At 52.7% G+C, this 23,736-nt stretch overlaps 2 protein-coding genes across 14 annotated transcripts in view; one reads left to right on the top strand and one right to left on the bottom strand.

Annotated features, from left to right (window-relative positions):
- The first annotated feature begins 1,961 nt into the window (after positions 1-1,961).
- CD74 (CD74 molecule) lies at positions 1,962-13,269 on the top strand. 2 transcript variants are annotated; one of them, XM_012450647.3, is made up of 9 exons: positions 1,962-2,255; positions 7,641-7,813; positions 8,013-8,092; positions 8,667-8,729; positions 9,803-9,898; positions 10,215-10,302; positions 11,624-11,815; positions 12,291-12,353; positions 12,674-13,269. In XM_012450647.3, the coding sequence occupies exons 1-9, from the start codon at positions 2,179-2,181 to the stop codon at positions 12,682-12,684; spliced, it is 843 nt and encodes a 280-aa protein (XP_012306070.1). In that variant the 5' UTR covers positions 1,962-2,178; the 3' UTR covers positions 12,685-13,269. The 2 variants fall into 2 exon arrangements, with proteins under 2 accessions (XP_012306070.1, XP_012306123.1); XM_012450700.3 differs by lacking the exon at positions 11,624-11,815.
- A 1,168-nt stretch (positions 13,270-14,437) lies between these two features.
- Positions 14,438-23,736, bottom strand: part of TCOF1 (treacle ribosome biogenesis factor 1) — a 41,723-nt gene continuing 32,424 nt past the window's right edge. For 5 of the 12 annotated variants that reach the window (XM_012449629.3, XM_012449780.3, XM_012449939.3 and 2 more), the window contains 8 exons: positions 23,021-23,134; positions 22,506-22,725; positions 21,908-21,993; positions 21,159-21,339; positions 17,908-18,456; positions 16,262-16,359; positions 15,643-15,691; positions 14,438-14,914 (listed from right to left, as the gene is read on the bottom strand). In XM_012449629.3, coding sequence (XP_012305052.3) covers positions 15,665-15,691; positions 16,262-16,359; positions 17,908-18,456; positions 21,159-21,339; positions 21,908-21,993; positions 22,506-22,725; positions 23,021-23,134 — 1,275 coding nt within the window. In that variant the 3' untranslated portion in view covers positions 14,438-14,914; positions 15,643-15,664. The remainder of the gene's footprint in view (positions 14,915-15,642; positions 15,692-16,261; positions 16,360-17,907; positions 18,457-21,158; positions 21,340-21,907; positions 21,994-22,505; positions 22,726-23,020; positions 23,135-23,736) is intronic. The other 7 variants (XM_012449704.3, XM_012450036.3, XM_012450357.3 and 4 more) reach the window with 3 other exon arrangements.

Raw genomic sequence — 23,736 nt, 5'->3', positions numbered from 1 at the left:
GGTACTTGATAAATTGCTGTAATGGTTCACGGAACTGAGAAGCACTTTACTTACTATTACCAGTTTATTATAAAGGATACAGATGAGCAGCTGATGAAGAGGTCCATATGGTATGGCATACGGGAAGGGTCCTGAGTACAGGAGCTTCTGTCCCTGTCCTTGTGGAGTTGGGGTGCACCACTCTCCTGGCACATGGATGTGTTCATCTATTGGAAGACCCCAAAGCCCAGTTGTTTGGGGTTTTTATGCAAGTTCCGTTATGTAGACATGGCTGGTTAGATCACTGGCCATTGGTGATTGAACTCAACCTCCAGTCCTTCTCCTCTCTCTGGAAGTCGGGGTGGGTGGGGGTGAGGTCTGAAAGTCCCGACCCTCTCTTCACATCGCTCCCAGCCCCCATCCTGAAGCTATGTAGAGGCTTCCGGCTACCAGCATTTCCTGAATATATAAAAAAAGACATTCTTCTCACTCAGGGGATGCTTTTTTTTTTTTTTTTTTTGAGACAGAGTCTTGCTCTGTCACCCAGGCTGGAGTGCAGTGGTGCTATCTTGGCTCACTGTAGCCTCCACCTCCTTGGTTCAAGCAATTCTCTTGCCTCAGCCTCTCAAGTAGCTGGGATTACAGGCATGTGCTACCACGCCCGGCTAATTTTTCCTTTTTTTTGTAGAGACAGGGTTTCACCATGTTGGCCAGGCAAGTCTCGAACTCCTAACCTCAAGTGATTCTCCTGCCTCAGCTTCCCAAAGTGCTGGGATTACAGGTGTGAGCCACCACGCCCGGCCTCATTCTGGAGATTCTATGGCTCTTAGTGGTCCTTGAGTCAGGAATCGGGGACAGAGAGCAGAGATGTTTTTCACTGTATCACAGCACAGGAGCCTTGCCAACACAGTCACATCTCCCAGGAACCCTTTCCTAGGCCCTCTTCTTCCCTTCCTGCACAGGCCCCTGTTCTCCTGGATTTGAACCACACAAGGAGGCAGAGGAGTAAAGTGGTTGAAAACGCAGACTCCACCACTTCCTGGAGGTGTGATCCTGGACAAGAGCCCCCGTGTCCCTATCTGTAAATGGAGATGATGAAACACTCCTCAGAGGGCCTCTGTAAAGATTACAGGAACAAAGCATGCACACTGTGCCTGGCACGAAGCAGGGCTTAGTAAGTGGAGGCAAGTCTGAGTGCCAGAGCCTTAAAACCACAGACTCTTAGGTTTGAAGGAAACTAAAATCTTCCTCTCTAAAACCCTGTGGATTTTAATTAAAGGTAAAAGGATAAAACCCAGGGGTACCCTCTGCCCCTCCTCTCTGCCTTGATCAGCTCAGAAGCAGAGCTCAGAGGATCCGGATCAGACTTGGCTCTTCCCGTACATTTGTCTTCCTACGTTTCCCTCCTTTTGGGACCCTGAAGATATCCTCTTCTCTGTCCTGTCACTCTATGGGACTTATGGCTCTTTGTTAAAATACTACTTAAGCAAGACCCCTAAGCCACTGCCTTGAGAGAGAAATACTTTTCAACTGAGGCCTCTCCTGCATGATGGGTACAGCACGTGTTAATAAACTTTGGCTGGTTTTTCTTTTGTTAACTTTTGTTTTTAGGAGAGTGTCTCAACCAAGAACCTAAACCGGGAAAGAAAAGCAATGCTTTTTCCCCTGCAGGTAGTCCAAACTTCCTCTGCATTTTTGAGACAACATAACTGAGGCTAGAGAGGAGGGCTTGTCTAAGCTCACGGAGGGGGCACAGCCCCTTTCTGCGGCCACTCATCTGTGGATGAGAAGGGGAGACAAACAAAGGCGTCTTCTGCTTCAAAGTGCTTTCCTGTCTAGGGAGTGGACATTTGCCTGTTTCTTGAAGCATCCGAAGAGCCTTATGAATCCAAAGGTCTGCCCAGAAACAAGTGATGAGGGCCTTGGGCAGCCAATGGGATCACGCTGGCCTTTCTACCTGCCTAGGGAGCACCCCTGCTCCACATCCTGCCCCGCAAAAGGCAGCTTCACCAAAGTGGGGTATTTCCAGCTTTGTGGCTTTCACTTCCACATCTACCAAGTAGGGGGAGTGGTCTCCTGTGGACGAATCAGATTTCTCCCCAGCACCAACTTTAAGAGGCGAGCCAGGGGTTCAGGGTCCCAGATACACAGCAGCAGCAGCAGCAGCAGGAACTCTTGGGAAGATCAGAAGCCAGAGTCATGGACGACCAGCGCGACCTTATCTCCAACAATGAGCAACTGCCCATGCTGGGCCAGCGCCCTGGAGCCCCTGAGAGGTACGTGTGAGCACCAAGAAAGGGCACACAAATCCTGGACTGCAGAGCTGTGCGCATGTGCTGGAAGAAGCACTGGCCAGGAGTCACAGGAAAGAGGCATTCAGGCTCTGGCTCTAACAGTAACTTTTTGGGTGATTTTGAGCAAGTCTTTGGCCTGCTCTGGGTTCTCGCTCCCTCTCTTGGCAAATGAGGGGGTTCCTTTAGAGCAGGAGTTTGTAACTTTCCTTGCATCAGACCCCTTCCTTCTGATAAGCAGAAGAGAGCCTGGTTTCTCTTCCTAGAGTTTCACATGCTATCCAGGGGCTTTGCAGACCCCCCTGAGGCTGGGCCATGAACGCTAGGTTCAAGACCTTGGACCAGGCTGGGAGTGGTGGCTATCGCTTGTAATCCCAGCACTTTGGGAGGTTGAAGTGGGCAGATCACCTGAGGCCAGGAGTTCGAGAACAGACTGGCCAACATGTTGAAATCCCATCTCTACTAAAAATACAAAAATTAGCCAGGTGTCGTGGTATACACATGTAGTCCTAGCTACTCGGGAGGTTGAGGCATGAAGATCACTTGAATCGTCTTGGCAGTGAGCCAAGATGGCGCCACTGTACCCCAGCTTGGGCAACAGAGTAACACTGTGTCTCAAAAAATAAAATAAATAAAAATAAACACCTTGAAAATGTTCAAGATCCCAGTGGAGAAACAGGGTTTCTTTCTTGCTTTTTTTTTTTGAGACTTGCTCTGTCACCCAGGCTGGAGTGCAGTGGTGCAATCTCAGCTCACTGCAACCTCGGCCTCTTGGGTTCAGGTGATTCTCCTGCCTCGGCCTCCTGAGTAGCTGGGATTACAGGCACACACCACCATGCCCGTTTAATTTTTGTATTTTTAGTAGAGACGAGGTTTCACCATGTTAGTCAGGCTGGTCTTGAACTCCTGACCTCGTGATCCGCCTGCCTCTGCCTGCCTCAGCCTCCCAAACTGCTGAGATTACAGGAGTGAGCCACTGCGCCCAGCTGAGAAACAGGGTTTCTAAAAGAGGATGGTAGAAGCAGTTCTTCGCAGAGTTCCCTTCTGATTACCACGGATCAGGGGAATGATACTTGCAGGTGTCTGTAGAGTAGATGGAAACGTCTGCCATCACAGGAGGGATTGTGAGATGCTGGGGGCAGGCAAGAAAGGAGGGACAGGATCTGGTTAAATTTCTGGAGGGGGCTCAGGGTTGATGGGGGTCATGTCCCTGCCTGTGCCCCTCTCCCTTGCAGCCAGAGTCATCCAGAGGACCCCAGGTCCTGCCTCCCAGCCCCTAAATAGCCTCACTCATGTGTTTCCCTAAAAAAAGGGCTAGAAGGCTATTACCCCACTGCCCCTGCTACCCCCAGTCTCCAGAAAGCCATTTGGAATCTACAGGGACTTACAGCTAGGTGTGATGTCAGCTGTTGCCAGGCAGAAAGGGGTTTGAGAGAGGCCTGAAGAGATGTTATGACAAGCTATGTTCTGGGAAACACGGTAACTCGATGCAGACCATTAGTTGTGGCCTGTGAAAACCCCAGGGAATCCCACAGCAAGGAGGGCAGACTCCTCTGTGAGGACTGGATTCTGGTCTAGGCCATGGGTAACCTTGGATAAATCACTGCCTCTCCGTGAGTCTCAGTAATAATAATAATAGCCATAATAGTTCCCATCTACTGTGTACCTGTCACCAGGCCTCAGCCACTATTAGTTAGTACTGTGATTATTTGTAGGACACATACCTAAAGGCTAACCTCAATTTTAATTCTCACAGTCACCGTATGAGTTAGGTACTTTTGTGGTCCCTTTTTACAGAAGAGGAAATTGAGGCTCACACTGGTAAGTGACTTACCCAAGTAATCATAGCTAGTGAGTGGTTGGAGGCAGAATTTGAACCAGGACTAGTCTGATATCAAGGTGTGAGCTCACGCCTCCATCTAGCCCCCTTTTAGAGGTGCATTTTGTGGGAAGAGGAGGTGGGACCCCTCTGAGCTCAGACCACCCAGTGACTTACAGACCCAGGTGGGCTCAGTGTTCAGAAAGCATGCCCCCTTGTCTAATCCTCGTCTAGTTTTCTCTTTATTCAGTTACTGCTTCTAAAGCTGGCCATGTGTGCTTAGGCCATTCCAGACTGGAGCCTGTTTTGGAGGCTTTTGTGAACGCTTCTGCCTGGTAACACCTGTGTCATGATTCTTGGTAGCTCTGGTTGGCTCCTGACTTTGGGTTTTTTTTTGTTTTTTTTTTTTTTAAATTCCAGAAGAAGGTAGTGTAAATGAGGAAATAAAGGGGGGGGGGTGACAAGAGTTGGCACTCTACCAGAACCAGGGGACAGGCGTTCAAGATGCATAAAGAGGAAGAAAAGCAGATGCTAAACTTAACTACGAACTCCCCTGAGAATCTCACTGAGTGTAATTTATTTATAGAGTGCTAACAATGTGCTAGGTGTGGAGCCAAGAGCTTTACCCTCATCATCTGATTTAACGTAACAGCCTTTGGAGCAGATGTTCTTACCCAATTTTACTCACACAGAGGGTTAAGCAACTTAGATGGTCCCAGAACTAAAGGACTCCAGAGCCAGGATTCCAATCCAGGTTATGCGGTCTTGTCTTTGGGGTGAATCTCTAGATTCTTAGGCCTCCTGAGGAACTGTGGTGCAGAGAGGGGAAGGTACTTCCCCATGTCACATGTGGGAGGTAGGGCTGGGACTAGAATTGTGTGTGGGGTTGCAGAAGCACTGAACAGGTGGAGGATAAGGCTGGAGAGCCTGAACTCAGGCCAGGGTACCGCTGTTTCTTGGGAAGGCCAAGAAGTAGAATTTGTTCTCCCTTCCTATCTGGTCTCTCCACTTTCCCCATGCTGGGATTTTGCTGTTTCCTTCCATAATAACTCTCCCTTGGGCCAGACCTTAGCCCAGAAAGCACAGACTGGCAAGCAGCAAGCCAATGAGAATGAGCCAGTCTGTGATGTCATGGGTTACCAGGCAGAAAGGTCTCCTGGAGTTTCCTAAACCATCCTTGCTGGTTGCTGGAGTAGGCAGGGTGTAGCCTCATCCTGGCAGTCCCCAATGAGTCTTAGTCCATTTTGTGCCACTTCAACAGAATACTACAGACTGTGTAATTTATTAAAAACAAATTTATTTCTCACAGTTCTGGAGGGGCTTTCTGTGTGTGTGTGTTGTTTTTTTTTTTTTTAGAGACGGAGTCTCACTCTATCCCCCAGGCTGGAGTGCAGTGGTGTGATCTCGGCTCACTGCAACCTCCACCTCCCAGGTTCAAGCAATTCTCCTGCCTTAGACTCCTGAGTAGCTGGGATTACAGGTGCCCAAGACCACGCCCGGCTAATTTTTATATTTTCAGTAGAGACGGGGTTTCACCATGTTGGCCAGGCTGGTCTCGAACTCCTGACCTCAGGTGATCTTCCTGCCTTGGCCTCCCAAAGTGCTGTGCTGGGATTACAGGCCTAGCTTTCCTTTTTTTTTTTTTTTTTGAGACAGTCTTGTGTCACCCAGGCTGGAGTACAGTGGAGTGATCTTGGCTCATGGGAACCTCTGCCTCCCAGGTTCAAGTGATTCTCCCACCTCAGCCTCCCGAGTAGCTGGGACTAGAGGTGCATGCCACCATGCCTGGCTAATTTTCTTTGTATGTTTTGTAGAGATGGGGTTTTGCTGAGGCAGGTGGATTACTTGAGGCCAGCATGGTCTTGAACTCCTGGCCTCAAGTAATCCACCCACCTCAGCCTCCCAAAGTGCTGGAATTACAGGTGTGAGCCACTGTGCCCGGCCTGGTGAGGGGCTTCCTTGATGTGTCCTCACATGGTGGAAGGCAGAAGGGCAAGAGAGAACCAATGTCTTCCATCAAGTCCTCTTTTATTTTTATTTTTGAGACAGAGTCTCACTCTGTCGCCAGGCTGGAGTGCCGTGGTGCAATCTCAGTTCACTGCAACCTCCTACTCCCTAGTTCAAGCAATGCTCCAGCTTCAGCCTTCCAAGTAGCTGGGATTACAGGCACGTGTCACCATGCCCAGCTAATTTTTGTATTTTTAGTATAGATGAGGTTTCACCACGTTGGCCAGGATGATCTCGATCTCCTGACCTCGTGATCTGCCTGCCTTGGCCTCCCAAAGTGCTGGGATTACAGGCATGAGCCACTGCACCCAGCCATTCGTCAAGCCCTCTTACAGGGCACATAATCCCATTCATGAGAGAGAAGCCCCCATGGCCCAATCACCTCAACACCTTCACATTGGCAACACCTGGATTTTGGAGGGGACACCTTCAAACCATAGCAGGGTCCTAGTAGTCCCACCCCTGGGATGAGTCAAAGAACAGATCAGAAACTCCCGAGATACAGGGGCAGGATCCTTACATCCCCTGTACTGTAACATAGCATGCACCCCCATAATCACATCCAAGGCCCACAGATACAAGGGCTCACTGAGGTCTGAGGGTCTGGATGGTGAGTCCACAGAGCATGAGAAATTCATCCAGACCACGCAGGCTCAGGCACCTAGACCCCTACCCACGCCCTGCAGTCTGGATATTACCATCTGAAATACTTTGGAAGTGGCAGTGAGCTCTTGCTTAAAAGCAGCAGCCTACCAAATCCTAGAACTGCAGAGGTGAAGGGCACCTATGTGACAAGTGAGGGAACAGAGGCACACAGATTGGCAGGGACATGCTCAAAGACACATGGAGAGTCTGGGCAAAGGATGGTCCTAGAGTGGGTGGTGCCTGGCCCTGCTTCAGCCTGACGTTGCCAAGGCTCCCCCAACCCACTCCTAAAATGGCCAGTCCCCACTTCCCCTTTTCAGGTGGGACACATTTTCTGCTGTCCTGTCCCGGTCCCATTTCCTTTCCTTTTCTCCTTAAATCCGATCTCACTGTGGGGGTGGGAGGTTGGGCAGAGGGGTGAAAACCACCTTCCCCTTACTTGGTAAGTAATACAATTTTTTTTTTTTTTTTGGTCAATTAAAAAAAAACATACCTGGTTGATCCTGCCAGTAGAAAACCAAAACAAAAACCAAACCCGTTCCCCTTGAGGGCAGCCCTGACCCTCAGGAGATCCTCACAGCAAAGGGAGGACACAAAAGTCCAGAGAGGACAAGGAGTGTGGTGGCTCTTTGCTCTTCTCTGTTCAACTCAGGCCCGGGGCAGCTGCACGGTCTCTGCCTGGGAGGACTTCAGGAGCATCAGTGGTTGGAAGGAGGGGTGGGGCGAGGTCTTCAAGCTGCATTTCCACAGCCAGCTTGTTTGTGTTTCAAGTGTATTGTTTGTTAGGGGTGGCTTGGGGGCTGATGGAGATGGGGGATACATTTCCCCATTGCCAGCCAGCCCTTGGGGCAGCCACCACTGTGGATTCTCCTCTGACCTATCCTCCCCACCTCCCACAGCAAGTGCAGCCGAGGAGCCGTGTACACAGTCTTCTCCGTCTTGGTGGCTCTGCTCCTGGCTGGCCAGGCCACCACTGCCTACTTCCTGTACCAGCAGCAGGGCCGGCTGGACAAACTGACGGTCACCTCCCAGAACCTGCAGCTGGAGAACCTGCGCATGAAGCTTCCCAAGCGTGCGTGCACCACTCCGTCCTGACACCCCCCACCTCCCACTGTCCCTTACCTCAGATGCCACCATCCCTGCACCCAGCTGGGGCCACTGTCCTCTCCCTCTGGTTTGGGACTCCCGCCACTGCTCATCTGGACCTGGGATCTGATACCCTCCTCCCTGGGCACTGGGGCCACACTTATCCTTGTTCCCTGTCCCCACAGCTGCCAAGCCTTTGAGCCAGATGCGCATGGCCACCCCGCTGCTGATGCAGGCGCTGCCCATGGCGAGCCTGCCCCAGAAGGTAAGGACAGCCCCAGTGTGGTGAGAGGGGCAAGGTTATCCTGCCTGGATGGAGGACAGTGCCAAGGGGAGGGGTGGGGAGAGGCAGGGAGGAGAGCCCAGCTGGGGAGGGGTCCTGACTGCTCCGGGAGGCACACTGCCTGCCTCAGGAAGAATAGGGCTTCCCAGGTGTGGAGGGCACAGGTGAAGAAGAGTCTCTTGGTGCCATCCCTGGGAAGAAGGCTCAGCCCTCTATAGGTTACAAAGTGCTACTCATTTCCCATAGCATCTTACTGTCCCCTCCCATTCTCAAAGCCCTTGCTATCATGTATCGACAATGCTTTTATTCACAAAACTGCTGTGGACAAAACCCTGGGCAGGAAAGCTTATGCCAGTTTGACCAATGAGGACATTGAGGCAGGAAGCTAAAGTGACTTGCTCGAGCTCTCATGTTTGAAGGCGGCAGAGATGGACTCACTGACCAAGTGCCTGGGATTTCAGACTCTTACCTAGATCCCAGCAACTGGCTCCTGCTCCACCCCCCTCCCCTGCTCTGGGGACCGGTGCTGGTAATCTTCTGTTCCTTTCTCCCACAGCCCATGCAGAATGCCACCAAGTATGGCAACATGACGGAGGACCATGTGATGCACCTGCTCCTGGTGAGTGCAGGGAGCCAGCTGGGTGGCCCTGCCTGCCCACCCACGACACTGGCCAAGCCGAGCTCCAAGGCCTGTATACCTGGCTCATGGCAGACTTTCAGTATGTGCTCTCTGGATTACTGAATACAAGGATGACCCTTAAATGTTCTATGTAGTCTGGCCTCTGCATTTTTGAGATAGATAAACAGGCTGGGCTGGGTGTGGTGGCTCATGCCTGTAATCCTAGCACTTTGGGAGGCCAAGGTGGGTGGATCACCTTAAGTCAGGAGTTCAAGACTAGGCTGGCCAACATGGTGAAACCCTGTCTCTACTAAAAATACAAGAATTAGCCGGGCACAGTCGCGGACACCTGTAATCCCAGCTCCTCGGAAGGTTGAGGCAGGAGAATCGCTTGAACCGAGAAGTGGAGTTTGCAGTGAGCTGCGATCATCGCACCACTGCACTCCAGCCTGGGTGACAGAGAGATACAAAAAAAAAAAAAAAGAAAGAAAAAGAAACTGAGGCTCAAATCTTGGAAGTGACTTGCTGAAGACACCTTTTTTTTTCCTCCTGGGGCCTCCAGTTTATACTGCATGTCTATTCTGTGCCAGGCAGTGTGCAAAGCTCTGGGCCCACAATGGGGAGCAACTGGACCCAGCTCCTAAAGCCATGGGGATCCCAGGCTACTGTAGGAGACAGACAATTGACCAGATGATGACAGAAGTCCAGGGGGCTTTGTGAGGAAAGAGGCAGAGGACTCAACTTAGCTGGGGGCAGTCAAGTTTGGGTCCTCACCTGGAGCAGGTGAGACCTGAAAGCTGAGCAGCCATCCGCAGGGAGGAGGAGACGGGCTTGTTGGTAGAGCTGGCCTGGAATCTGAAACTCGGTTCCCAGCCCTGGAGTCTTGCAGGTCTACAGCTGAACTGCTCTTACCCCTCCCCTCCCATCCCATCACGGCTGAGGTCCAGGGTTTAGGCTTGGTACAGGTCTGGTCCATTCCTCAGAATGGAAGACCAAGGGAATGTGGGCTACACGTCACACTGCCTGCCAGGGAGCTCTTTTTGAATCATCCTTCCTGCCCTGCTACCCTGTAGAATGCTGACCCCCTGAAGGTATACCCGCCGCTGAAGGGGAGCCTCTCCGAGAACCTGAAACACCTTAAGAACACCATGGAGACCATGGACTGGAAGGTTAGCAGGTTCCCCTGCCTGGGAACTGTCTCTCTCACCCAATGTCTAGGGCAGGGCTGGGAGAGGTGGGGTGATGGTGGGCTGGGGAAGCCATTCTCAGGAAGCTGAAGGTGTTTACCAGCACTTCCAAAGTCTGGACACTGCAGAGTGCATGGGTTCAGCACCATGGGTCTTTAAGGGGGAACCAGGCTGCAGCTGGACCCAGGTGTTGGGGCCCTATTTGGCCCTGCATGTTTCTGTCCCCAGGGGAAAAGCCAGGCAGTGTAGGAGCTTGATGGTGGCCATTGAACCTGACCTTCACCTCTGTCCCCATTAGATCTTTGAGAGCTGGCTGCACCATTGGCTCTTGTTTGAAATGAGCAAGCACTCCCTGGAGCAAAAGCCCACTGAGGCTCCACCAAAAGGTACAGGGAGTGGGAGCTTTAGGGTGCCGGGGCTTCTGGGTACTCCCCTGGGGCTCTCACCCCCTGGCCCCAGCACCACAGAACCTCCCATCCTCTCAGCTCTCATTTCCGTCTCTCCTGTCTGTTCCTTCTTGGTTTGGCTGTCTTCTGCCCCCAGGCCATCCCTATCTTGTCTAAGGGTTCCTAAGGGCCCACAGAGGCCCGTCACCAGAGGGTACAGGTGACCTCTCTCATGGAGGATGGCACCACACAGGGGGCCTGGAGCAAAATCAGCCTGAAACACCCCAGGAAGGAATCCTTGTAATGACCTTGCCCCAGCACTGCCTGCAACTCCAGTGAGGGCACCAAGGTCACAGCTGCTGCCAAGAGAGCCTTGCAAGTTTCCCACCTCATGGACAACGCAGACTAGGATGGTTTTAGCCCCAAAGCCAAAGAGTGCTGTTTCTATCCCGGTGCTGTCTCTAATTGGCTATGTAACTTTGGGCCAAGTCTCCTTCCCTCTGGGATTCAGGGTCCCGAAGTAGATCAAAGGCCACCCTGCCCAGGGCCTCAGTTTCTGCATCAGATTCATAGAAGGCACCTTACATGCTACCTCCACCAACTCCTAGCTGATGCTTTATTAAACCCCTCAAAGACATCTCCAACAAATGGTAACCCTCATTTCTGCTTGGGAACTCCCAGTAACAGCAAGCTTAGACTTACCAAGATGCCCATAGCTTTTCTCTAGAAATCAGAATCGCAAGTGCAATTCCAAACTGTAAATTTTTTTTTTTTTGAGACGGAGTCTGACTGTCACCCAGGCTGGACTGCAGTGGTGCCATCTCAGTTCACTGAAACATCCAGCTCCCAGGTTCAATCAATTCTCCTGCCTCAGCCTCCAGAGTAGCTGGGATTACAGGCGGGCACCATCACGCCCAACTAATATTTGTATTTTTAGTAGAGACTGGGTTTCACCATGTTGGCCAGGCTGGACTTGAATTCCTGACCTCAAGTGATCTGCCCACCTTGGCCTCATAAAGTGCTGGGGTTACAGGCAAGAGCCACTGTGCCTGGCCCGAAACTGCAATGGGCTTTGAGTGTTAGAAGACATCAACTTCTGAGGTGAATTGGACACACAGCCATTCACTTCCTTTTTGATCTCAGACCTTGTTGGTCTAGGCCTCAGGCCTGTTTTCTCATCTGTGTAATGGCTGGAGTGAGTAAAGCCACTTGGAAAGATGGCATTAGGCCCACAGCAGTGGTGTGTGGGTCTCTGGCTCTGCTCACACCCTGGTTCAGAGCTCACTCACTCACTGTGTCCTCATCATACCTGTCGCTTCAGCACTGACCAAGTGCCAGGAAGAGGTCAGCCGCATCCCTGATGTCCACCCGGGTTCGTTCCGTCCCAAGTGCGACGAGAACGGCAACTATCTGCCGCTCCAGTGCTATGGGAGCATCGGCTACTGCTGGTGCGTCTTCCCCAACGGCACAGAGGTCCCCAACACCAGAAGCCGCGGGCACCATAACTGCAGTGGTAAGCAGTGGCCGCTGTGCCAGTGTCAGAGGACCAGGAAGTACTAGGAAGGTTGAGGGGCAAGAGGTCCCCTCTGAAGCACATGGGGCCAGGACACCCGGGACGTCAGCTCCTGGGGGCAGCCACATAGTCATGTGTCCAGCCCTTTATCCATCCACCCACCTGTTTATTCCTATTTGGCCATTTATCATCTCTCCTCTTACATCCACTCATCTGTTTCATTTGTTCACTTATCCATCAGTCCTTTCATCTGATTTTCATTCATCCGTGCGCCACCCTCTAGCATCCAGGAGTCCTACGGACCCACCATCTCATTTCATCACCCCTCTCACTCAAGCCCCCATTACACCTCTTCGTTGTTGTTTGCAGCTGTCCTTCCCTTGGCACCTGCTTTGGTGGGAAGCACTGCCCTCAGGCATCTAGGATTGGATAGGCTGCACTTCAAGTAACAAATGGACTTGCTGCTCCTTTGCAGAGTCACTGGAACTGGAGGACCCGTCTTCTGGGCTGGGTGTGACCAAGCAGGATCTGGGCCCAGGTAAGGGCCTTGCAGAGGGGCATCTGGTCACCAGCAGCTCATCCCCAGCAGGGCCAGCTCCTTTGTGGGCAGGTGAAGGAGTGTGACCCTGGGATACTCTCCAACATCCCTGGGATGACCATTTCAGAGATGAGGAACATCAGATGAGGGGTGGGGGGCTGTGGGGAGTTACACAAATCCATGATGGTTATTACTTGGACCCTAGCAGGGGACAGGGGAGGATGGACAGTCCTCACCTGCTCTGCAGGTCCAGGATTTTAGGAAGGGGCAAAGACAACAAATGGATGACCCCAACCTCAACTTGCTGCTTCTCTCTCCAGTCGCCATGTGAGAACGGCAGAGGTGGTCTCCAGCATCCCACCGGCCCTGCACAGCCACAGCTTTCTCGCTCCCTTTGGCCCCCAGCCCCTCCCCCATCTCCCACCCTGTACCTCATCCCATGAGACCTGGTGCCTGGCTCTCCGTCACCCCTGGACATGACAAACCAAGTCGGAACAGCAGATAATGATGCAGCAGGGCCCTGCTGCCCAATCTCCATCTGTCAACAGGGGCGTGAGGTCCCAGGAGGTAGCCAGAAGCTAGACAGACATCACAGCAGCCTCCGACACGGGGCTCCGAGATCTAGGCCCATGGATGAGGTGGGAAGGCACAGGGAGAAAGGATAACCCTACCCTCAGACCCCAGGCTGGACAGGCTTGCTGTTCTCTCCCCTCCGGCCTTTGGCCTCAGCTTTCCTAGCCTATCTACCTGTAGGCCGAGCCACTCTCTTCCCTTTCCCCCCATCACTCCCCAAGAAAGAGCCAAGATTCCCTACCCAGAATCCTTTCTGCTGACCCCTGGTTCCCTCTGCTCAGTCAAGCTTGTCATCAGCTCTCAGGGCCATAGCTCATGTTAGAATAAAAAGTAGTAAGTAGAACACTCTGGCTCCTGGCTCGTCTGTTGGGATCCAGTTCATTTATCCTAAGGAGGTAACTAAAGACCCTAAACCCGTCATTTGGGTGGGACAATGTGATCCAAAGAACCGACAGAGATACCTGCGGGGCCTGCAGTCTTAGACATAGATATACTTGATTACATGTTGAACACACAGGAGCACTCTTTACTTCCAAAAAGAAATAAGCTCTTGCCTAGTTTTTTAAGCACAAGCTCCTCTTGGTACAGCTTTCATTTTCCTACGTCCCCAATTTTATTTCTATACTAAGAACAGTGCGAATGTGAAGACAGATGGCAACCAACACGGGGCCTCAGTGTCAGGGATGGACAGGAAGTGGGGGACTGTGGAGAACTGGGCACCCATGCCCTACCTAAGGGGCCAACTGCTACTCAGCTCTATCTGGTTGCTGCCAGGAAGGAGCACAGCCCCCCTGCTGCCAGATGTTGTCTTTTTAAGAGGAGCCAGAAATCAAGAACTGCAGGGTCTCCAACACCTCCAGCCCTGCATTCCTTTTCTGCACTACCTCTGGTTATTTCCAGCCGGAGGCTAAAACTTTGGAGACATCTCTAGCACCCCTGGTGTTTTATATGATTCTGGGCCTAGGGAAGTGGGCTTCTGCATTTCCAGGATGGAACAGGAAACCTCCTTTGCTACCCCTCCCCTCCTTCATTCCACACACAAGACGTCATCCCATGTCTTTCATGTTCATCTGCTTCTTGCCCCCACCACCATACAACCATGGTGAGCTCGATGTGAGGGACAACTCACCACTCCTGATTTTCCTAGACCTGCTGTGCCTGCCACAGCTATTCTCCACCACATACTTCAAGAGAGCCTACCCCTAGCTCAAGGCCTAGCTCAAGGCTTCTCAGGCCCCCTTCCATTTCTTGTCTTTGGGTGGGTATTTGCATGACTTACTCTGGCAACAGGAAATCAACCATGACTATCCTTTAGTTTAGATGTCACCTCATCCAGGAAGCCTTCCCTGCCAATTCGGCATTTCATTGCGTCTCTTTCTCAAACTTACTGCCTGTCCCACTAACTGTGGTCACCCACAGCCTCAACACACATGCAAGAAGGAATCCCAAGTGCTGGTGAGATGGTCCCTCCCAAGAAACCTGTGCCCCAGATGCACTGGGAACTTGCACCCTTCCTCCAAGTCTTTTATTTTTTTGAGTTCTTAAAAAAAAAACCAATAAAAATACAACCAAAAGAACTGACAAGAGGAAGACAAAGCCTCAGTATCAGCCAGAGACCGAGCGGCACGGGATGAGGCACAGGTCGGGCCTAGCTGGATCTGTGGAGCAAGGTGGTGGGAAGTCCTGAGGCCTTTGGGCATCTGGGGTCTGCAGAAGGAGAGGTCACTTAAAAAAATACATATACTGTACACATCTATACGAAGCGTCCCTTGTTGAGGGAATAGGGCGAGGTCATGGGAGCTGGCCCACTCTCTCCTCAGACCAGCCTCCCCGCAGGCTCACTGGCTTGGCCAGTACAGGGACCCCTGCAGCTGGTTGTCTTCTTCTGTGGAGTGAGGGGAAGGTAACAATTTACTTCCAACCCATGGTGAGCAGAGGTCGGCGGAGGTCAGAGGCAGGGGGATGGTCACCGCTCGGCTAGAAAATCCCTGGGGGAAGGAAACACACCCAGACATCAGATTCTCTGACCTTTTTCCCCTGCAAGGAAAATGAAGCCTGGCATCTCCACTGCAGGGGAGAGGCATTAACCACAGCAGACTTTTAGCAATTGGAACATTCTGGGAACTGGGCTGAGTCCTTTAGTGTTTGGCTTCACATAAGCCTCACCACCAGCCCAGGAGGCGGGCTCTGCATTGCCCCCATTTACAGGAGGCTCCACAGAGCCATCACAGCCAGTGGAGCAGCTAACTGTCACCACCACTTGGCAGGGCCTGTCCTCCATAGAGAAGCATAGATCCACAGAGACAGCTCATCTTGAGCAAACCATCTTCCTTCCCAAAAGGAAATGCCCCAAGTTACAGGATCATGAGGAAAGGAAACTGGACAGAAGTGAAGGAAAGACCAAGCTGTATCCGATCTCACCTACAAACAGGTTCCATCTCCCAGGGCACAACCCCCTAAAGCATGTACAATCCCTGCACCCAGGGTACACTTGATGTCAGCCACTACCATTACCATTCTGGATCCTTCTGACGCTGCAGTGCCAGCTCCTGATGTCACCCCAATGGCCCCATGGACCCTTGGCAATAGAACCTCTTTCCCCAGCCTCTTTTCTCCTTGGAGCCCACCAACCAGGTCTGCCTGGCTCTCTCGGACTACAGCAGATGCCAGAGCTGTCCTCCAGCCCCGAATGCTCAGGTATGATTGGGAAGCGTACCTGTGACTTGTGCTGATGCCCATCACACAGTCTGCTCTGGTGTCTTCTTCTGTGAGGAGGGAAGTTCGAGAGGCTCAGACCTGCAGCTTTTCCCCACCCACTGCTGCCCCAACCTCCTGAGGACTAGTGAATTCCCCCAGAACAAATACTGGGTCTGCAGGGAACCCCTGAAGGCAGAGGCAAACAGATGCTCAGCTCTCCTAAATACACCTGAGGCCCTGCTGGCCAAGGGGAGAACTTCATCTACATCTGAGGTGCTGAGGCCCCAGGCAGTAAGGATAGCCCTTGTTCAGGGCCAGCCTGCCAGTCGGGGCACACACATCCCAGGCAATGCCTCCTCTCACCTGGAAACCTCCATGGTCTACGTGATTTCCCTGTGCTGGGGGGAGTCTCTCCTTCCTTCCCCAACACCCTTCACAGAAGTGGCAGGCCACTTCTATGGCTTCCACATGCTCAAAGAACATGTCCTGCCAGCCTCTTCCCTGGTGTGTCACAACTCATGAGGCCCCCACCAGGCCCTGGAAAGGGGAAGGGGGCAGGAACCAGGTCTGGGTATGTGCGAAGGGGCTTGGGTTTGGGTCCGTTTTCTGGCCTGAGACCCTTCAGGAACTCACTCTACCTTTTTCTTCTTTTTCTTCTGGGATAGTGACTCAGGATCTTTGGTTGAGGCCTTTTTTGCTTTCTTCTTCTTTTCCTTTTTTTCCTTGTCTTTTTTTCCTGAGGGAAGAAAGCAAACTTCCTGAACAACAGATGGTAATCCTAAGTGCTGGGGTCAATGTTGGGAGGCACACAGGGGAAGGGCTCCCAGGATCCTAAAACTTGTCTCTGCTGATGCTGGGTTCCCAGCTCTCCCCACATCACCGGGAGCCATCACAACAGGCTGGCAGGGCTGGGCATGGTGGTTCATGCTTGCAATCCCAGCACTTTGGGAGGCTGAGGCAGGTGGATCACTCAAGCCGAGGAGCTCAAGCCCAGCTCGGGCAACATAGTGACCTATCTCTACAAAAAATACAAAAATTAGTTGGGCATGGTGGTGCACGCTTGTGGTCCCAGCGATTTGTGGGGCTGAGGCAAGAGGACTGCTTGAGCTTGGGAGGCTGAGGTTGCAGTGAGCTGCGTTCATGACACTGCACTCCAGCCTGGGTGACTGGGCAAGACCCTGACTCAAAAAAATAAAAATAAAACAGGCTGGTGGCCTTGGTGACCACCCAGCAGTGCCAGCTCACCTGCCATTGGGGGCCAGCTCATGATTTCTGTCTCATCTGTGGACCACCTGGATGACTACCATTTTTCTTTAGGTCAACTCACTTTTAAAAACTCCTGCAAATTTATTTTAAATGGACACTATCTATTCCTCCTGTAAATGGAAATCTAGCACAGTTCTGAGCGCCAAGGGGCTGCAGGTCCTGCATCCTGCTCTGAGGGTGCCCGACTCTTGCTCTAGAATGAGCTGGCTCTTTGGGCACACTGGCATCTCATACACCCCTTTCCCACCATCCAGGGTGGCGCTTCAGAGTGCTGCCTAGGTTTGACTCTGGTTCCACCTAGTAAAACTCTGTGGCCCTGAACAGCACCTCTACTCTGAGCCTCAGTTTTCTATCTGCTGAGCTTCATTTCTACCTAAATGAGGACCTGCTGCGTGCAGAGTCTAGCACAGAGCTCAGTAGAAAGCCAGTGTTACTATGGAGGGAAAACTGAGGTATAGAGAGAAGATGGGGTTTGGCATGAAGATTCTGACAGTCTGGCGTCTGGTCTACTCTGCACTCAGGGAGCTGGCTGGAGAAGCAGGTTCCTGCAAGATCTGCTGCACTGGGCTCGGGGTAAGAGGACATGATTCCTCATCCTTCTGGAGCATTCCTGGCAGTGCTGGCCCAAGTGCTCTGGAACCAAGTTCTGGCTTTGCCAGTAACTGCCCCCTTATGACTCTGGACAAACCACTTCTCAGCCTTTTTTGACAGTCTCACTCTGTCACCCAGGCTGGAGTGCAACGGTGTGATCTTGGCTCATTGCGGCCTCCGCCTCCTGGGTTCAAGTGATTCTCCTGCCTTAGCCTCCCCAAGTAGCTGGAATTACAGGTGCCACCACCACGCCCAACTAATTTTTTGTATTTTTAGTAGAGATGGGGTTTTGCCATGTTGGCCAGGCTGGTTTCAGCCTCTCCTTTCTATATGGGAAAAATGAGACTAGGTGCTGGCTCAGGGTCCCTCCTGCCCCCATGAGGTGCCCAGCAGCCCTCGGTGTGGGGTCAGAGAAGTGGTCACTCACTCTTGTCCGATTTCTTCTTCTCCTTCTTGCTCTTCGGGTTGCTTTGATCTCCACCTTCAACCTTCCCCATCCCCTTCTGAAGCTCCTCTTCTGGCTTGTCCTTGGCCCCTTGGGAGCCAAGAGACCCCTTCTCCTTCTTCTCCTTGATGCCACCACTTGCTTTGTCTCTCTTTGCTTTTCCCTTAGAAGTCATGGAGGCCTTTTCTGGGGAGACAGAGGCCTCCCCACCTTCTCCGGCCCCCAGCTTCTTCTTCTTGTTCCTGGCAGCAGGCTGGTCCCCGGACAGCTTCCGCTTGCGGCTCTCCCAGCCCTTCCTGCTGCTCTCCTTGGTGACATCCGCTGCCTTCTTTTTTTCCTGCTCCAGCAGCTCAGTCAGGACCTTCATCACCGAGGCCTGCACCTGGGCCTCACTCAGGGGCCAGGGTTGGCCCACGAGGCGCTGGGCGATGTTGCTTTGCAGCGCCGGGGTTGAGGCCTGGGGGTTCCCAGCTCCTTTCTTGGGCTTCTGGGACTTCTGAGTTTTGGTGCCTGAGACAGCCTCTTTTCCACCTATGGAGAGAGAATGTGGGGTCATGGATCCGGGAGAGTTGGGGGATAAATCTTACGGTACCTAAGAGCGAAGAGGGTGCAGTGAGTGACTCCGTCTTTTCTTACAATGGCACAGATGGGGAGAGAGATGCTTGGCGGTCACTCTGTCCCAGCTGGTCTCCTAAGCTCACACCTTTCCACCATTTTCACATTCTGACTTCATTTCTAACTTACAGCTTTTCCCTGTCTCTTTACACTAAAAACTGAAGTTAGGGTAGTGGACAGAAAACGACTCTAGAATGTTAATAAAAGGGCCTGAAATCTATCAATGAAATGAAGTCAGACAGGAGGGAGATGGAGTCTGGAGCTGGGAGGAAGGAGACCTGGGTACTATGTCTGACCTTCCCACTAACTTTCAGTGTGATTCTGGCCAGGACCCATCTCCTCCCAGGGCCTCAGTTTCCCTGTCTATAATCTGAGGGGTAGATGAACAGCAAGGCTCCCTATGAAACACTGTAGATTTATAATAAAAGCAGAGGCCATGCAGACATTCAATTCATGACTACCCACACTTGGCCGTTCCTGGTCAGGGGGTCCAGGTACAAGGTGCGGAGTGCTGGGTACAGTGTATATACACGTGGCGGCTGACTAAGCAGGTTTACTGCCTGCCAGAGACTTCTGGTGCAGCCTTTGTTTAGAATTTTCCACGCCTCTGCTTGCCTTTGATAATTGTGTGCTGACTACATGTGTAAAAAAAAACCTTCCACAGCCCCCTCTAAAATGTCTCCTTGTCGCACCGCCTCTCATAAAGAATGCTGGGGAAGAAAGTGAGCAGTAATTCCTTTTCTGACCCAGCCTGGGGCAAGCTGTGGCCGAAAGCCCCATGACTGCATCCCCTTGCCACCTCTAACTTCCCAGGTGACTTGGAGGTCTCTGCTGCATTCTGGGTCTCATGGGCGCAACACTCCTGCACACTGGGCTCTGAAAGGTGGCTTGGTGGTTTGGCCCTGGAGGTGTTCACCCGGAGGAAGGCCCAGGTGAACACTCCATGTCACACTGAGGCTAGGGCTGCCTTCTGCACCATGTGGTAAGCCTGGCCCCCCAGCCTCACCCAGCCCCACCCAGGATCTCTAGCAACTTTTGGCTCTCTAGAGTGTGGTGGGCTGGGGGAGGTAGGCTGGGCTGGGCTGGGCAGGGCAGGGCAGGGCAGGCCAGATCAAGCAAGGGGGCCCCAAGATGGCTGGAGGCCCAATTCCATCCTTTGGTGATTCTTCAAGAGGGCAGGAGCCAACTGGAGAGGGAAGCTGGGGAGGGCAGTTAGCCCTGGCAACCTCTCTCCCCAGAGCCTACCTTTCTGCTGCTTTTTTTTTTTTTTTTTTTGAGAGAGTTTTTCTTCGTTGACCAGGCTGGAGTGCAGTGGTGCAATCTTGGCTCACTGCAACCTCCACCTCCCAGGTTCAAGCGATTCTCCTGCTTCAGCCTCCCAAGTTGCTGGAACTACAGGTGTCTGCCATCATGCTGGCAATTTTTTTTTGTACTTCTAGTAGAGACGGGGTTTCACCATGTTGGCCAGGCTGGTCTCAAACTCCTGACCTCAAGAGATCTGCCCACCTTGGCCTCCCAAAGTGCTGGGATTACAGGCGTGAGCCATGACACCTGGCCCACTTCTCTGCTTCTTGTCTGCGAACACCCTGAACACCAAGGCTGGGGAAGCCCTGGAGCTGTCCTAGGTGTGCCCAGTTGGGATATATTTGACCCTTAGCTCTAGCAGAGTCAGAGACAGCGGACGCCCCATGTTGGCTTGAGTACTCCAGTATGACTTCCAAATACCAGGTGACTATTTTCTACATGTGCCATGCCTTGACACAGACTGGATATATCAACTCCTGCTTTGTATGGTTAAGACACAGAGACCCAGAGTGGCCAGGGGATTTCCAAGGCTTTAGAGTAAGTCAGAACAGCCTGGGGCCAGCCTCTTGTCTGGGGTCTCCTGTATGTGCTGAGTGTCCTCCAAACATGACTCTCAGCCTATTGTCTGAGCTATCCTCTGAGGCCCACGGCCCACACCCCACACTGTGAGCCTATTTACAGGGAAGAAAAGTTGATGGCGATGGCAGGAGAGAGCCAATGCTTGCTTCACAAGCCAAAAGACGTGGCTTCCTCTGAGGCAGGGGTTATCCTATCTGGTACATTAGCATCACCCAGGCCTGGATATACCCCTACTTCCAGGCTGTCTGGGACATGGGGCCCACTTGTACTTTTTTTGAGACAGGGTCTCACTGTGTCACCCAGGCCAGAGTGCAGTGGCATAATCACAGCTTGCTATAGCCTCAACCTCCTGGCCTCAAGTGATTCTCCTGCCTCGGCCTCTCAAGTATCTGGGAATACAAGTGTGGACCATCACACCAGCTAATTAAAAGAAATTTTAGAGATAGGGTCTCCCTGTGTTGCCCAGGCTGGTCTTGAACTCCTGGGCTCAAGCAATCTTCCCACCTTGGCCTCCCAAAGTGCTAGTATTACAGGTGTGTGCTGCTGCACCTGGCTCCACCTGCACTTTGATGAGCATCTCCAGGTCCAATGCAGGGCCACAAGGTCTCACTTGGAGAGGCTCTGGTGGCAGATAGGACCATGTTGGGAGGACTGTTGCTACAGGAGGGCAAGAAGGGGCCCGCTGCCCTGTTCCTCTGTGTCTTGCTGTGTCCCTCCTGCAGACCTCAACTCACCTGTTTTAGGGGACAAGGTGTCTGCTACCTGTTGAAGCTTTGCCTCCTGCTTGCTATCTGGGTCATCTTTGGTGGCCAGAGTAGAGGAAACTGAAGGGTTGGAGTCTGGCTTGGGAGTGGCTTTTGAGGTCTGGGAATTGGCCAGGGTTAGTCCAGGGGTCACATAACCTGAGAGGAGAGACTGAAGAAGCCCAGTGTGAAAGAGGCTGCCAGCTGCACTCCGCCCCCCAACCCAGCCCAAGTCATGGCCTGTTGTGAGGAAAGCAGCCTGGGGCTTCTAGAATCACCCCGCCCTGTGGGTGCAGAGTGTGTGGGCGGCAAGGCGCAGAGCAGCACTTCAGTCCTTGGTGTGTGCCTCCTGAACTATTTTAATTAATACAATTTCTAGACAGGCACATTTAAAAAGGACATTTCATATTAATGCAAATGGAAAATTACTAGCTTTTGCCACATACAGACAGTAACTTTAAAAGAAGTCTGCTAAAGAATGTTTTTGTCCGGACATCACCCAGAATCAAGGTAAATCCCTTCTATAGACCCCAAGGGTCAGCTACTCAGGGCTCTATGCTGGGAGGGAGACAGCCTGGATGTAGTCTGTTGGCTGGGCCACAGCTAGTACTTCCCAGACAGGACCTTGCCCAAGACCTCTGTGAAGAGAGGGGGCCCAGACCCCTGACCTGGGGTAGACAGGCGCCTAGCCTGGGGCTCCACCCTAAGGCTGCACTGCCAGCCCTCTCCCTTGCAGTTACCTGGGATGGTGCCACGACATCATCCTCACTGGATTCTGCTGTGGTCTCCTCCACCAGGGTCTCCATCTTGGAGGGGGTGGGACCTACTGGAGAAGTACAGTATCCTGCTGGTAGCCCCAGGTGATCCCTGCCAGCCAGGCAGGGTAGAGCCCTTCAAAAAGGCCTGGGTCTCTCTGCAGGTCCCTCACCCCCACCCCAAGTCTTCTACTGCTTCTAATGCTCCCTGCACACTCGCTGCTATTCACAGCATGCTAGGCGAGACATCTGAATGCCAAAGCCTTACTTCTAATTCCTGAGGCCTCAATTCTATTTCCCTGCTTTCCCCCGTTCCAGAAACATGGCCCTGGAGTTTTGGGGAGTCAGTGAACGGAATCTGACACCAAAAAGCTGACAGCGGTCAAACAGCAAAGTCAGGTCTCTGAAATAATTTAGACTGACTTCCTCATGAAATTGTACAGGTGGGGAAACTGAGGCCCAGGCTCAGCCAAGGGCACAGAACAAGTCTGAGATACAGAGCTGAGGCCAGAGCTATGGCTCCACCAGGTCAGACTCCACCCGCCTCCTAGCCCAGCCTTGCCTTTCCCCTGGGCACCCTCACCTAGCCTGTGGGCTGACTTGGCCACCTGGGGCCCTTCAGCATCTTCCTCGCTCCCTGAAGAGCTGTCGCTGCTGTCCTCGCTGTCATCTGAGCTCCCAGGGGCTTTGGCAGCCTGCTGGCCATCAGGAAGCTTAGGTTTTCTGAGCTTGTTGGTCCCTCTGGCCTGGACGGGGGTGCTCTGGGGACTCGTTGCAGGGAGGGTTCCCACAGCACTGTCAACCTAATTTGGTGAAAGGAGAAGGAATGGAAGGAAAAATTAGTGCAAGTAAGATCTGGTCCTTCCTGAACACTTCAATAGGGCCAGGCACCGTGTTAGACAGGGAGCACATGCGGTGTCATTTGATCTTCCAACAAAAGGTACTGTAATTCCTTCTTACAGATTAGGCCACAAGGCCCAGGGAGGCAAACCAAGTGCAGAGGTCACAGGCAGGCGGCGAGTGCTGGTGCTGGGATGCAAGGCTACGCCTGTGCCTTCTATGCTCTGAGGGCTTGCTTCCCCTGCTCCCCAAGCTCACCCCACTTGAAGGTTGGGTCCTGGCAACAGGAGGCTGAGCCTCACTGGCTTTCTGGGTGAGGACCTTCAGGGCAGCCTGGGTCAGTGGGAGGGAAGCTGGGTTCTTCTTTGACACCTGTGGGTGGCAAGAGGTAGCCCTGAGACTCATGAGTCCTTGGGATGCCAGCTGTGCCAAACCCTGGTCAGATGCTGTCTAGCTGGTGTGGGGGCTGGAGTGGGAACTGAGGGACAAAGGGGCAATGCCACCATGTGGGCAGCAAAACTGGTGGCAGGCTTCAGGTTATGAGCTAATGACATTGTTCTCAAAGAGCAAGAGACAGTTCCCAGCCCAGGGTAGGGAAGCAGCTTAGACCTCACCACTCAATCTGTACCTTCATTAGGGACAACCTGGTGGCCCCCCGGTGCCACCTCTACTTCTTACACCCACCAGCAGTCAGGAAGACAGAACTTAGGAAGGAAATTGGGCATGGCCCTTTGCTGAGAGAGCCTTCAGATGTGGCACGGCCCTTGCCATGGCCTGGCTCCTTTCCACTCCTCTCCCCCAGCTCCTCATCCAGCTGTCCCTACCTCTCAGTTTCCCTCATCCCCAAGCACTTCCCCAAAAGGCTCTGGCACCTGCAGTTTCCCTGCCTGGAGGGTGGCCCAGCTTATCCAGTGACTGGCTGCTTCTGCTTAAACACTGCTGCCTTGGGGAGGCCTTCCTATAGCAGGTGACCC

The sequence above is a fragment of the Aotus nancymaae genome, unplaced genomic scaffold (genome assembly GCF_030222135.1).
Source record: "Aotus nancymaae isolate 86718 unplaced genomic scaffold, 86718_ANA_hifiasm-v0.15.2.pri h1tg000064l_1, whole genome shotgun sequence".
In the NCBI taxonomy this organism is placed as follows: domain Eukaryota; kingdom Metazoa; phylum Chordata; class Mammalia; order Primates; family Aotidae; genus Aotus; species Aotus nancymaae.
The sequence above is the reverse complement of the archived record's forward strand: the minus strand, read 5'-3'. Positions and strand labels throughout refer to the sequence as shown.